This window comes from Cheilinus undulatus, linkage group 3 (assembly GCF_018320785.1).
Source record: "Cheilinus undulatus linkage group 3, ASM1832078v1, whole genome shotgun sequence".
In the NCBI taxonomy this organism is placed as follows: Eukaryota; Metazoa; Chordata; class Actinopteri; order Labriformes; family Labridae; genus Cheilinus; species Cheilinus undulatus.
In genome coordinates, this window is record NC_054867.1 from 15,906,800 (window position 1) to 15,919,932 (window position 13,133).

The 13,133-nt window shown below is 38.9% G+C and overlaps 1 protein-coding gene across 1 annotated transcript; it reads right to left on the bottom strand.

The window, feature by feature from the left end:
• Positions 1–3,386: 3,386 nt before the first annotated feature.
• On the bottom strand, positions 3,387–11,121 carry cxxc1b (CXXC finger protein 1b). The gene is made up of 14 exons (XM_041817406.1): positions 10,987–11,121; positions 9,324–9,439; positions 9,127–9,227; positions 8,890–9,026; positions 8,423–8,578; positions 7,965–8,111; positions 7,457–7,564; positions 7,186–7,364; positions 5,982–6,189; positions 5,765–5,875; positions 5,627–5,676; positions 5,457–5,553; positions 5,133–5,285; positions 3,387–3,766 (listed from the first exon to the last, which is right to left on the bottom strand). The coding sequence occupies exons 1-14, from the start codon at positions 10,987–10,989 to the stop codon at positions 3,620–3,622; spliced, it is 1,713 nt and encodes a 570-aa protein (XP_041673340.1). The 5' UTR covers positions 10,990–11,121; the 3' UTR covers positions 3,387–3,619.
• Between the last annotated feature and the right edge of the window lie 2,012 nt (positions 11,122–13,133).

Below are 13,133 nucleotides of genomic sequence, written 5' to 3' on the forward strand. Positions count from 1 at the left end.
GGAAACACAAATATCGATCCAATTGGCGTGTAACAGTCTGACGAGAACAGAGGGAGTGATTTATCTTAACCCACATATAACATCTTTGATAATGAGCTTCATTCTGTCTGTCTCTTAGATGTGCTGCCTTCATGGACAATCAGGAAAAAAAACAGAGCTCATAATACTCCAGGAAGCGAAGAGTTTCTGTAGATCTGAGTTTCTCAGTGGTGTGTCATGGCACACTGGGGTGCTTTGGGAATTTGTAGAACAATATGTTATTGCTACTTCTATACAACATCTTAAGTAACTGTAACATTTCTAATGAGGTTATTTTGTCTGGATATGGATGTTGAGATTTCATGATCTAGGTAGTGCGTTGACAAAAAAAAAGAAAAAAAAAGAAAAAAAAAGGTTGAAAACCACTGGTGTAGATGATATTAGTTAGCTTTTACAGCTGATTAGTCAGTTTGTGACTTCAAAGCACACACTTCTTTAAAGTCTCTGTAAAGTGATATCCAAACTTTGGGTTTTAAAAGCCTACATACGGTGGGATAAGGTTGCTGAAAACATGTGAAAACATTGAGATCTATGTGTGACTAAATATTTGATTTAGACCGTTAGAAAGTTCACCTCTCTACTGGCTTGGTTTAATTTGAGCAGGGCACATATATGTGCATGATCATGCATGATTTCCCTTTTTTAAACACCAACCATTAGAAAGAAGGTGGTGCATTTCTTACTTTTGACAGATTAATTTTACATCAGAGGTTTTGTTAAAATGTTTGGAGTAGAGCTAGTGCTCAGCTTTAAAGGGGACATATTATGCAAAAATGATTGAAACAAGCCGTTCTCAGATTTTACCCTCATGACCTCACAAGGGGAGTAGGCACCTGCCCCCAGGTTCGATTGGCCCTCCCTGCTTGGAAGAAAGTTCCACGCTCCTCTCCTGATCTTCCTCTCAGCTGCCAGCTAAGATGCTGGATAGCTCACTGTGTCTGGGAGATTGATGGTTTGAATCCCAGTCAGGTCCTTAAAGACCCTGTAAAGTGAAATCCAAAGTTTTTGTCTTAACACTCTAGAAATGTTGGCATATGTTTGCTGTAAACATGTGAAAACTCTGAGATCTACATGAGACTGAATTCTGGATTTAGGCCATTTCATCTCTTTCCTGGCTAGGTTCCATGTGGGCGGGGCCAATATGTGGGCTCACGATGTCATGAGCCCACAGTAGAAAATGACCCCGCCCCTCTAACACTACAATATTGTGGAAGGAAGCAGTCACCAGGATCAGGGACTTCTGGTTCAGTTTGTGCAAAGGAATTCAGTCTTGTACTCTTGTACCGTTCTATAATGTTCATGTTTCATTGCAAAGTTATAGTTATGCATGTTTTGTTTATTGATTCATGTTTTTAGGGGAAAATATTTTTCCAAGTATGACACCATGAGTGAGGGGTTAATGCTGCAGACTACCCGTGTCCTGAGTGGGCGTGGTTTCAGCTCATTCAACAGACACGCCCAAACCATCCTGGAGCAGATTTTACTGCCTCATTTTTCATGATTTGAAGCTTAATTTTATAAACTTGGAGATGCTTTATGTGACTGAAGTTTGACCTGGGGGTTCATAACAACAGTGATCTATTATACAACAAATCTAAATACAGATTTATTTTTACTTTACAGGGTCTTTAACTTCGGATATAAGTGTCTGCAACATTGTAACATCAGGAGTGCCACATCCATTTCCTGAGAGGGGCGGGGTCAGACAGCTCATTAAGATTTAAAGCCACAGACACAGAAATGACTTGTTCTGAGAAGGGCTGAAACAGAGGGGTTTTTAGACATGCAAAAAATCCTATACTGGAGTGTTTTTTCAGCAACAAACTTCGCAGGCATGTTTTGGGGTCCCTGAGAACAATATAAACTTGTCTTAAAAGGGCAAAATATGTCCCCTTTAAGCCCCAAGAATGAAGGTATTCTATGTCCAAACACTTCATCTGGGATAAGCAGGACCTGATGAGTTAAAGCATCAGCCTAGACTTTGAACAGGAATTTCTTGGAACTTTTTCTTTCCAAACTCCTAACAAATTCCCTAAAATTTCAAAGAAATAACTTAAAATTTCTGTGAAACTTTTATATATAATGTATTTCATAGAATCCCATAAAAAGTACCCCACAATGTCTTTGAATAATCCTCAAATCTCTCAGTGAAACTATCATTAAGATGTAGGTGTGTATGTGTGCAGTGTCTTTATACTGTACTGTCACCCCACATGCATAGTATCCCATTACAAGAAAAAAACACAAATGTTTTTCTTTGTTTACATGCACATGATCACATGTACACTAACGTTTTTCCATACTTATTATTTATTACTGTGGCTAGTTACTATAATAGTTATATGAATAGTCTTATTATCATTTAGTATTAATTGTGGTTATATTACATTGCTCATCAATTATTTCCCAAACCACACTATATACATCACCCACATATTACTGTAATGTGTCATTGGCTTGTGTTGCTGTTTTGTGTCCCTCTTATACTTATTTGTGACAGCTGTGTTTTTGCCCCCCTCCCCATAAAAAAAAACTCAAAGTAAATTTTCCCCAAATATTCCAATGAAACTCTACAAGATTTACAATCATATCTACAAAATTTCCACAAAAATACTTAATAATTACCAAGCAAATTCGGCAAAATATTCCAACAGAAAATTGTCCCAACATGTCTTGACATACTTAAAACATCTCAGAGTGTATGTACAACAATAACAACAAAACCCAAATTATGTTCATTCATTTGTTGTTTTCCAAAACTAAAATGTTCAACATTGTGGAATTTCTGTGATATACTACCTGCAGTGTTCCGTTGAAAGACTGTTGCCCTAAAGTTTACTAAGAAAATAAATTTACACCTTAGTTCCACTTCATGGTCTATAAAGTGCCTTTTATAGTTTCAAGTGTCTCTTAAATAGGAAAAACTTTCCGGCATCAAAATTAAGGCACCTCTGTGGCCTCTTTTTTTCTTGGAAATAAAATTAGCTGACAATAACTAACTTAATTTAAATTAAATCTAACCATTAAATTAAGTTTTCCAGGAGCTCATGAATAATGGAACAATATAAAAAAGTAAAAAATAAGTACACTGGTCTTCTGGTAGATGGCTCCCATTTTTGTAAATCTTAGTGTGAACCCCAAACTGACACACAAGGCTAGAATTCACACTGCATCAATGCACTGCAAAGTCGTTTCAATCTGTGTTCTACTGTGGTATATTCTGTCTTAAGACATTAAGGAAAAGGTCGATGTTAATCAAGGAATAAGTAAAAAAAAAAAAACGTACACTCACAGAGTTATAAAAAATCCCACTGAGAATAACAGATTAATTCACACACATTCTGGAGGATATTTGAGGTTTTATTTAGGGCATTCTTACCAAAAACAGCAGTTTTGAATCAGCAGTTCATCTTCTAGTCATGGAAATATATATATATGCATTAACATCTGACAGATTTTCACCTATACAAAGATTTTAAAATAGTTATCTGGTTAAAAAAATCAACTTCTTCCAAATGATAGTTCCGGTTGTACAAGCTTCAAGCAATGCTTTATACAGGGGATATGCAGACAAGTTCCACTACCTATCCTTGTTGCTACGGAGATCCGTTGTTAAGGGGTCGTGCTGAATAGTTTGGTGCAGCATCAGAGCAAGAAGACCAGCTCTGTTGGTCATTGCAGTCCTGACATTACGCTCCTGTTCAAATAGCTCGTCCAGCTTGTACCACTGAGGGAGGATAGAAGAAAAATAAAATTCATCTTGAGAATTGTTTAAGCTGTATGTCATCAATCAAATAAAGATTAGATTAGATAGATACTTTATTGATCCCAAAGGCAATTTAAGTGGATGTAAATACAGTCAATGTCACCTTCATTCATTTTAGTACAAAGGCCAAGAATCATTCACTTTGGATGTATTGAATTTCACGTAGGAGACATGTACATAGCAAAAAACATCTTTGAGAATCTTACTGTACACGTGAAAATTTCACATGAAGTGGAACTTTTTCAGCTTCTTAAATGAAAACCTGTTATTTCCAAAAGGAGTCCAATCTGTCTGTTAAGGTACAAAATATAGAATCTGAACAAAAATGTTGCCATTGATTTAAAATAAAATGACAACTCCCATGTTAGATAAATTTTCAGGTGAATGCTTACATTACATCAAATATTTCCAACAGTTTTCAAAGTCAGAGAAATTCTTTATTCTCATAGTTTTAACAGGAGCCTGCCACGTTGGAGCCATCAGGAGAAACGGTGTTTATAGTTATAGTGTTTCTATTCTGTATTCAAGCTGTGCACAGACTCACACAGCACAGGATTGTGGGGGAGGAGCTCCCCTAACAGAGACATTTATCAGTATTTAAGCAAAATACAGATTACCCTCAGTATATATCATGCTTGCCATGTATTAGGCTGCATTAGGATGTATTCAGGTGCCCATTTAAGTGCAGCTGCCATTCCCATATCTGGCAGCTGACCCTTCTCATTCTTGTTCTCCTGAGCATGTCTTTACAGACACAGTCTAAAGATGTGCCAAGGAGGAGATGTCACAAAGGAGTCCAGCTGATACCTCTGGTCTTCATTCAATGTCCAAGCCTCACAAGGGTACAGTAAAACCAGGAGGAGCGAGGAATGAAAGGCTCTAACTTTCTACCGCATCTATATATGCATCTTTTTGCACAAGAACTGATAATTTTGTAAAAGTGTTTAATTTAATTTTATAAGTCAAAAACAAATATAGTCTAGTATTTCCAAAAGAAAATTCACAGGAAGGAATCAATGAAGAATTGAATCAATAATAATGGATATCAATAAAATCTCATTATTTCCCATCCCTGATGAAGGCCACTTTTAATAGCAAACCTTTCTCCCTAGTTACGTAAAACTGAACCACAAAGCAACGACAGTGGTAAATCATCTAGGAAATACACCTTATGGAGTGCAGGTTTCATCAAATAGTGTCCTAAATCTAAATAAGCATCAGAGATGGGCTGAGCTGTGTAGCGAATCTCTACTGCCCACTGTTTTGAACCTGGAGGTAACATTAACATACTGTGAGTTTAACTTAAGCACAAACATGCTTGACTCACCACTCTGACTCTCTCCAAGTCCACTTCTGCTCTCCTCAGCTTTTCCCAGTTGTAATGTTTGTTGCATTTCCTCTTAGAGACCCTGCAGTAGTCTCCAGTCAGCTCAAACACGTTCTTCACCAGAGGACATCCGCACACCTCTTCCACTGGGACCTAGTCACCAACCAAAAGAAAAAATACATGACAATCCACCCCACAACACAGCTGTACAAGTAGCAGGTTTTCCAATCAATATTTTTGAAAGTTGTTATACTGAACCGATCTGTCAGTTCTGAATGAGTCCATGCTTTTTAATTGAAACTTTCACATGCAAATGAGGCTTACCTTAGGATCTCTGGAGTGTTCTGGACACAAAACCTGGAGCCTCTTACAGTATGTTTTGCTTTGAGGATTGTAAACGTCACAAAAGAGTCGGGTTGCTCTGTGGAAAGAGAAGTGTTAATGAAGCATGTAAAAAAATAACTTAAAGCTTTGAGATTACGCCTTTTTCTTACCCTTCTATTCTTGTGGGGTACATAGAACCGAAGGATGTCTGACTCTCATACTGTAAAAGAATGAATAAATAGAAGTTAAATGCAGCAAACATGCTTTTGTAGAGCTTTGATCTAATCAGTAAATGAAAAACTAATTACTTTTGCATAACATCTTTCCATATGTCTCAAGGCCACTTTTGGGTTGATGGGATGGCTGCAGGAAACGCAGAAAATCTGCAGGTCCGTGTCCTCACTGTCGTTTTCATTCACCTGCAAACAACCAAAGCACTTTGTTGTTACAGTATTCTTGGTTCTTCATAAGTGGGTAAAAATTAACTAACATGAAGATGCACATGAAAAAAAGCATTCAGCACACCTCTTCATCCTGCTGAACCGCTTGCTGCTTGGCCTTGGCAATGATGCCTTCTAGTTCGTGAAAGCGGCGCTCCATGTCTGTGAGGCGCATACGGGCGTTCTGCTGCTCCTTACGGATGCGCTCCAGTTGTTTCTTTCCATGCTCCTCAGCAATGCAGGGACTCTGCTGCCACTGCTGAATACGCTGAGGGAGGATCTCATAGATCCGACTGTCAATCAAAATGCCCACTGACTTAGGTTCATAAATTCATAACAGATTCAGAGGTTACATTTATAGAAGAACACACATAAGCAGTCAAATGAATGCTGTCTTAAGCATTTCTGTAATCCAGCACTAGATGGAGCAGGAGTACTATCATGTGATCTGAGGTTATTGCAAAGTCAGCGGTTTACACAGTCCATCTACAGTGCGTTCAGAAAGCATTTAGACCCCCACCACTTTTTTAAAAAATCTGTTGCATTGCAGTTTGATGCTACAGTCAAAAAAATATCATTTTTATGGTCATTGGTCTACGCTCAGTACCCCATCATACTAAGCGAAAACAGAATTTTAGAAATGTTTGCAAAACTATTGAAAATAAAAACTGTAATATCCGCATAAGAATTCAAACCCTTTGCAAAAACAGTTGAAATTTATCTCAATTACCTTCCATTTTTCAAGAGCACAGTTGCCATAATTCTTAAATGGAAGAAGTTTGGCACAACCACGACTCTTCAAAGAGCTGTTCACCTTTCCAAACTGAGCAATCAGGGGAGAAGGGCCTTAATAAGACAGGGAACCAAGTACCTAATGGTCACTCTGGGGTCCAGAGATCCTGCTTGAAGTTTGTAAAGAACTCCATGTGAAAGCCAAGAGGGCTCTGGGGGGTTCTGCACCGAGGAGAGGACTCAATCTAGCCACTTTGCCATAAGGCCCAGATTGGTCTGTTGCAGTGCTTGCAAATGGTCTGAATACCTATGTAAATGCAATTTTTCAGTTTTATATTTTGTATAATTTTGCAAAAAAAAAAAATCTAAAATTCTGTTTTCCATTTGTCATGATGGGGTACTGAGTGTAGATTAATAAGAAACAGAAAAGTGAAGGGGGTCTGAATGCACTGTAAATTTAATGAAGATGTGGACTCTTGCTGGGGTCCTGAGTCAAGTAAAGGCCTTGAATAAATTTCAGTAACGCATGTCATGTAAAGATGAGCAACAATCCTTACTTGGCAGCTAACTTCATGCCACAGTCCTCAGAGCAGTATTTGGAGTTGGCTCTTGCCGCTTCCACACAGTTTGGTCCTAAACACTGACGCTGTCCTGTGTTATCCCGGAGGTCCCCTTTCTCATTGCATCTGCTTTTGTCTTTGTGCTTCTGCTTCTGTTTGTGGCGCCTCGACTCCTTCTAAAGAGATCAAATCAGAGTCAGGCTTAAGTAGACAGAAATGTATTGTACTATTTTACTAAAATTCAATGTCAATGCCTGGAGGAACTTACTTTCTTATCAAACTTCTTTTCTCTTCTCTTAACATGCTTCACCTTTACTGCTTTCTTGCGCATGACGGGACTAAAAGGGGGCTCATCATCATCATCACTGGCCCATGCCTATATTCAGGGAGTGCATGAAAAAACAATATATGGAGGACAGAGATTACCAAAGGTAAAGTCTAATAGGATAAAACAATCATTCATTTCTCAGGCTGTCAAACTGTAACATATTTATGCCAACTCTATGGCTGAAACAGTTAAATGCTACATTTTTTATTGTGATGACTGTTGATGGCTATAATGAAAGTTTAAAGTTGCTCTAGCTTTTCCTGTGATCAGTTGACATATTCATGCATTCATGTATTTTAATGAGTTTTTGACTTGAGTCTATGTGCAGATACATTTTTTTTGACCCAACTGCTATTAAAATCTACATTCTTGGACAGACAATAGTTGTTATAGTGTAGCTAACATGAGTGGGTTTGTTTAAGGCAACACTGTGCCAAAAGTTCTCTACCAAGCTGTTGTTCAGTCCTGCTTCCTTGTACTGCTGGTAGAGCTCTGCCTCACTGTCGTAGTCCTCAGAGTACCGTCTCCGCCTGTGGTAGGAATTGTCTCTTCTCTCTTGCAAAGAGAGTTCTTCATCCTTCACACGCAGCATTTTCTGTACAAAACAATAAGCAGCAGGTTGCACATTTCCAAAGTAGGCCCAAAGAGACTGCATAGAGACATCAGAGGTCAGGAAGGACTAATTGCTCCTAAGGGTTGAAAAAATATAAACCTAGGAGTTTCTCCTTGAGAGCTTATTAAATGTTCAAGAACAGCTGCACTACAAGCTTCTACATGACTGATACTTCTCTTATAATGTGGCATCTTCTTTAATATCATGAAATTCATAATGTAAAAAATATAGATACAAAATGAAATATCAAAGGGGAGAATTATTTATTTTTCATTTTAAATGTATAAACTTACCCTAGCTCGAACCTCACACTGCCTAAACCTGCATTTTTGTCTGATTTTGTTGGGGCCTCCAAACTTCTTCATGTCTTTGCAGAAGTCACACTGTGCACAATCCTCAGTCCTTCGGCAGGGCTCACATTCCCCACACATACGGACAGAACGCTTCACCTGAGAAAATTAAAGGATGGAAAAAACACTCAATGCAATCAAAGTTATTCCACTACAGTTTGAAAATAGCTTGGGGTGGGGGATTGACACAAAATACTGTTTATTCCTTGTTTTTAATGTAATTGGATTGTTAAGTGTTACAAAACAATTAATGGAGACAAAATAAAAGATTAAGATAGCTTTACTGCACTAAAGGAGACAGAATGATTAGCAAAGATAATGGAAATAAATGTGGCATTAATCTGCAATGTTACATGCTTCTTTTAATAACACTGCTGTAAACCATGTTCAACCATGATCACATCACTTACTTTGGATCCACGGCGCCTTTCACTCTTATAGTCCGGAGTACTTGGGGTACTGTAGGATCTTTCATTTCTGTCAGGCTCTGCTTCCTTCTCTCTGTTTTTCTTTGATCTGTACTTGATTTCCAGTGAGGGGTTTTCATCTGGTGACAGCAAGTAAAACATAACAACTTGTTACTTATTTTCATGGTATATCACTGTTAAGGATGTGCTTTGACACTAATGATACAAACACTTCTTTACCTCTGCATCTCATGCAGTACCATTCTCGGATTGCCTTGGCCGTCTTCTCTGTGATGTTAATGCAATGGCCGTGGAACCACTCATTACAGTTATCACAACCACTGTCAGTCAAAGAAAAGCAAAAAATATATAAGTAGGGCAGTGTAGAATTTCTCCATGTTCATAAATATATTAAAAAAACAGGGCATCATGTTTACATCATGAAGCAGTTGATGTCAGGTTTCCGGCAGATACAGTAGAGTGGTGCATTCTCGCCCTCCATACTGCTCGTTTCAGGCCCTGGTGCATGATCAATGTCGGACATTTCACTGTCCTGAAAAAACAATATAAACATACACTTCACCCTTGGTTCTCAAATGGTGGGTCAGGACCCAAAAGTGGGTCACAAAGAAATTTTCAGTGGGTCTCAGATGTGTGCCAGGAAAAAAAAATTATCCATATCTTTGTTCTGTCACATCTTTTGTCCATCTCAAGTCGAAGTTGCAACAAGCACCTCGCCATGCATCCTCGCTATTTGCAAACATTTGTGATATGAATTGGGTCATTCTGAAGAGCTCAGTGACTTCAACCGTGTTACTGTGATGGAGATGGTCTGTGAAATTTCATTTCATCACTACTGGATATTCCACAGTCAACTGCAAGTGATATTATTAGAATATGGAAGTGTACAAAAACTGCAGTGGGAGCTTCATGGAGTACAAGCCTTAAATCATCAAGTCCAGTGCCAAGTGTTGGATGGAGAGGTGTAAAGCAAAATGACACTGTGGAGCAGTGGAAATATGTTCTGTGGAGTGACGAATCACACTTCTCTGTTTGGCAGTCAGATGGGAGAATTAGCGTTTGGGGAGAGTTCGGGAGATCATTACCTGCCTGGCTGCATTCTGCAGCCTGTGAAGTTATGGTAGAGGGAGGATGATGGAATGGGGCTTTTTTAGGGTTTGGGCTAGCCCCCTTATCTCAACTGAAGACCGACTGTAATGCTTCAGCATACCAAGATATTTTGGACAATGCTATGCTTCCAACTGTGTGGCAACAGTTTCCGTTTGGGGAGGGCCCTTTTCTATTCCAACATGACTGTAACCCAGTGCACAAAGCAAGGATGATAAAGACATGGTTTGATGTTTTTATAAGAACTTGACTGGCCAGCACAGAGCCCTGACCTCAACCCCATCAAGCACTTTTGGCATGAAACTGGAACAGACATGGAAGCCAGGCCTACTCGTCCAACATCAATGACTGACCTCATAATGCTCCACAGAATGAATAAGCCAAAATTCCCACAAAAAATCTTGTGGAAAGCCTTAAAAGAAGAGTGGAGGTTGTTATGGCAGCAGAGGTGGGGCTCACTTCATATCAAAGTATATGTATTTGATTGCAATGTCATTACAGTCCATGTTGGTGTAATGGTCAGGCAGGCATATACTTTTGTCCATAACGAATCTTAAGAGTGTCTATCACTGATCATCATCCGCTAAACGTGCTGAGGTGATGCTGACTGTGTTGATGGGCAAGCTATGCTCTAAAATAGCAGGGGGTTTTTTTTACGCTGCAGGCAAACTACGACAATGTTGTTTGTTTAAGCTAGCTTGGAGCTAACCAGTTAGCATTAGCTTAGCTGCCTTTCACAGGGGACGTGGGGAACTAGCTTATCTAGTGGGAACTAGAGAATAGAAAGTTGTTAAAATTGATTAAACCCGAATATGTATCAGTGTTGTGACTTGAATCTAAACGATTTAGGCGCGTTTAGTAGAAACACGTTCACAAAGTAAACACTCGTCTGTTGGAAGTGGGCTAAAATTAATTAGCTTACTAAACCCACCCGTAAATTTTATGAATATAAGAAGCTTTTCAAATACTTACCATTTCTGAATCAGGGCAGTCTCCTCTAGTATTGAAAATAATTTTAAAAAATAAAATGACTTATTACAACGGAAAGCTCTGAACCAGGTAAGCTAGCTCCTAAACAGTTGCTGCCTCTTCATCTTCTGAGTGTTATGGCGGACCGAGGACGTCATTGGTGCTTTAGCGCCACCTGCCGAACTGGAGTACAGATCAGAATCCCTATTTTCACACATACACACACAAAGATTGAGAGAGGGGGGCATAAGAGCCGTTATGAGGCAGCTTCACCTCCAGTGCCAACAGCTTTCACTCACTTATGGATGTATCTCCGCAAGCATGTGTGAATGCCTGTTCACCTAGATTGAAAACATGCATTAAAGGTAAGTACTATTTGTTATTAAACTCCTGTCATCCAGAGAGTACATTAAGGATTTGTGATTTCCAATTTTCCATATAATGAATTCAACAGCATGTATTGTGAAAGGATCAAGAAAGCAATTTATGACAAATTCTTTAGATAGCAGCTCTAAATGTATTTTCCTTTTGTCTGTGAACAGCAAAACTGCAAATTCATTGCATAATTAGATACCCAATAATTAAAGAATTGCACATCAGCATCCCATAGCTGTCAGGATATCCTCAGTGTGCTTTCCATCTACATTGAAAATGTTTCTAAAACAGTGATTAATAATAGATTAACTCCTCTGCCATTTCCAAGATGTCCACTCATCACTTACAGCCACAAAACCTCAGCTACAGACCTGAATGGGCTTGTGGTATCTATCTAAACAAAACAAGGTTTTCTCATAAATGCCATTACTCTCAGATAAGGAAGAGAAATATTGTCAAGTTTTTCTCCATTAAAACACTCTGGTAAAACTACATTTTTGATAGGACAATAGAACTTGATGATCAATTGGTCCAAGCGTGCTTTTTAAATGTTTCACTCTCTGTGTTTGGTTAGTTTTTTTTTTTTTTTTTTGCTTGTTTGTTATTGTTTGTTTTAACTTATTTAAAACACCAAAGCTAGCATAATCTGAAAGTGGATACCACAATGGATGCCAAGTCGACAGACCCATATGAAAAGGACAGGCTCGACAACAAAGCGAGGGTCCAGGATTCCCTCTGTGTACTCAGTGGCTCCATTGCAAGCCAGACAGGTATGTTAACCGAGAACGGGATTTTAGTGGGAATAATTTATTGTTCCAAAAACATGGATGGTGTGTTGAATGTAAATAAAAACAGAATACAGTGATTCATTTTTAAACTTATATTTAAATAAATACAGCACAAAAACAACAGATTTGATGTTCAAAATGATTGACTTTATTGTTTGGGAAATATACACACATTCTAAATTTGACACCTGCAACACGTTCCAGAAAAAATGGGGCAGTGGCAAAAAAAGATTGTGATATGCTCAAAAAAAAAAAAAAAAAATAGTGGAATTCTAAAATGCAATAAAACTGTGCGATTAAGCCCTTCAAGCTTGGGTCCTCTACTAGAGACCTGAGAGCCTGAGGGTTCTGCGCAGGATCTTTGCTGTTCTTAGGATTTCACACTTCTGGACAGGGATCTCAGATATTGTTCCTGGTATCTGCTTGAATCATCCCCCCAGCTTGGGGGTCACAGCCCCCAGTGCCCTAATCACTACTGGCACCATGGTGTCCTTCATACCCCTCATCTTCTCTAGCTCTTCCTTCAGCCTTTGGTATTTATCGAGCTTCTTATGTTCCTTCTTCCTGATGTTGCTGTCTGTAATGCTACATCTATCAATACCGCTGTCTACAGATGTTTATCAACCAGCACTATGTGAGGCTGATTAGCCATCACCATCTTGTCAGTCTGGATCTGGAAGTCCCACAAGATTTATCCTCGCTTGTTCTCCACCAGCTTATGGAGGTGTCTGTCATCTTGACCCCGGGACCTCCAGTCCATACTTGACACAGATGCTCCTGTACACTATGCCAGCTACCTGGTTATGCTGTTCAATGTGTGCCTTACCCTGCTGTGATGTGCTGAACTGTTTCAGGAGCTTCTTTGCATAGTCTGTATCTGGGGTCCTGCCTGGTGTAGTAGACCCCAACCTCTATTGATCTTGTGTTGAGGGCCTGTTCTTGTGCATATATATGTATATAGCACTGAACTACATTTTAAAAAGCATT

Bases quoted from the DNA above. Each gene is read 5' to 3' on its own strand.
- cxxc1b (XM_041817406.1), bottom strand. The intron at 8,112-8,422 runs GTAAGTTTATAC...TGTTTTGTACAG, and splicing joins AGTGTGAGGTTCGAGCTAGG to AAAATGCTGCGTGTGAAGGA. The intron at 7,365-7,456 runs GTAAGTTCCTCC...TGATCTCTTTAG, and splicing joins AAAAGAAGTTTGATAAGAAA to AAGGAGTCGAGGCGCCACAA.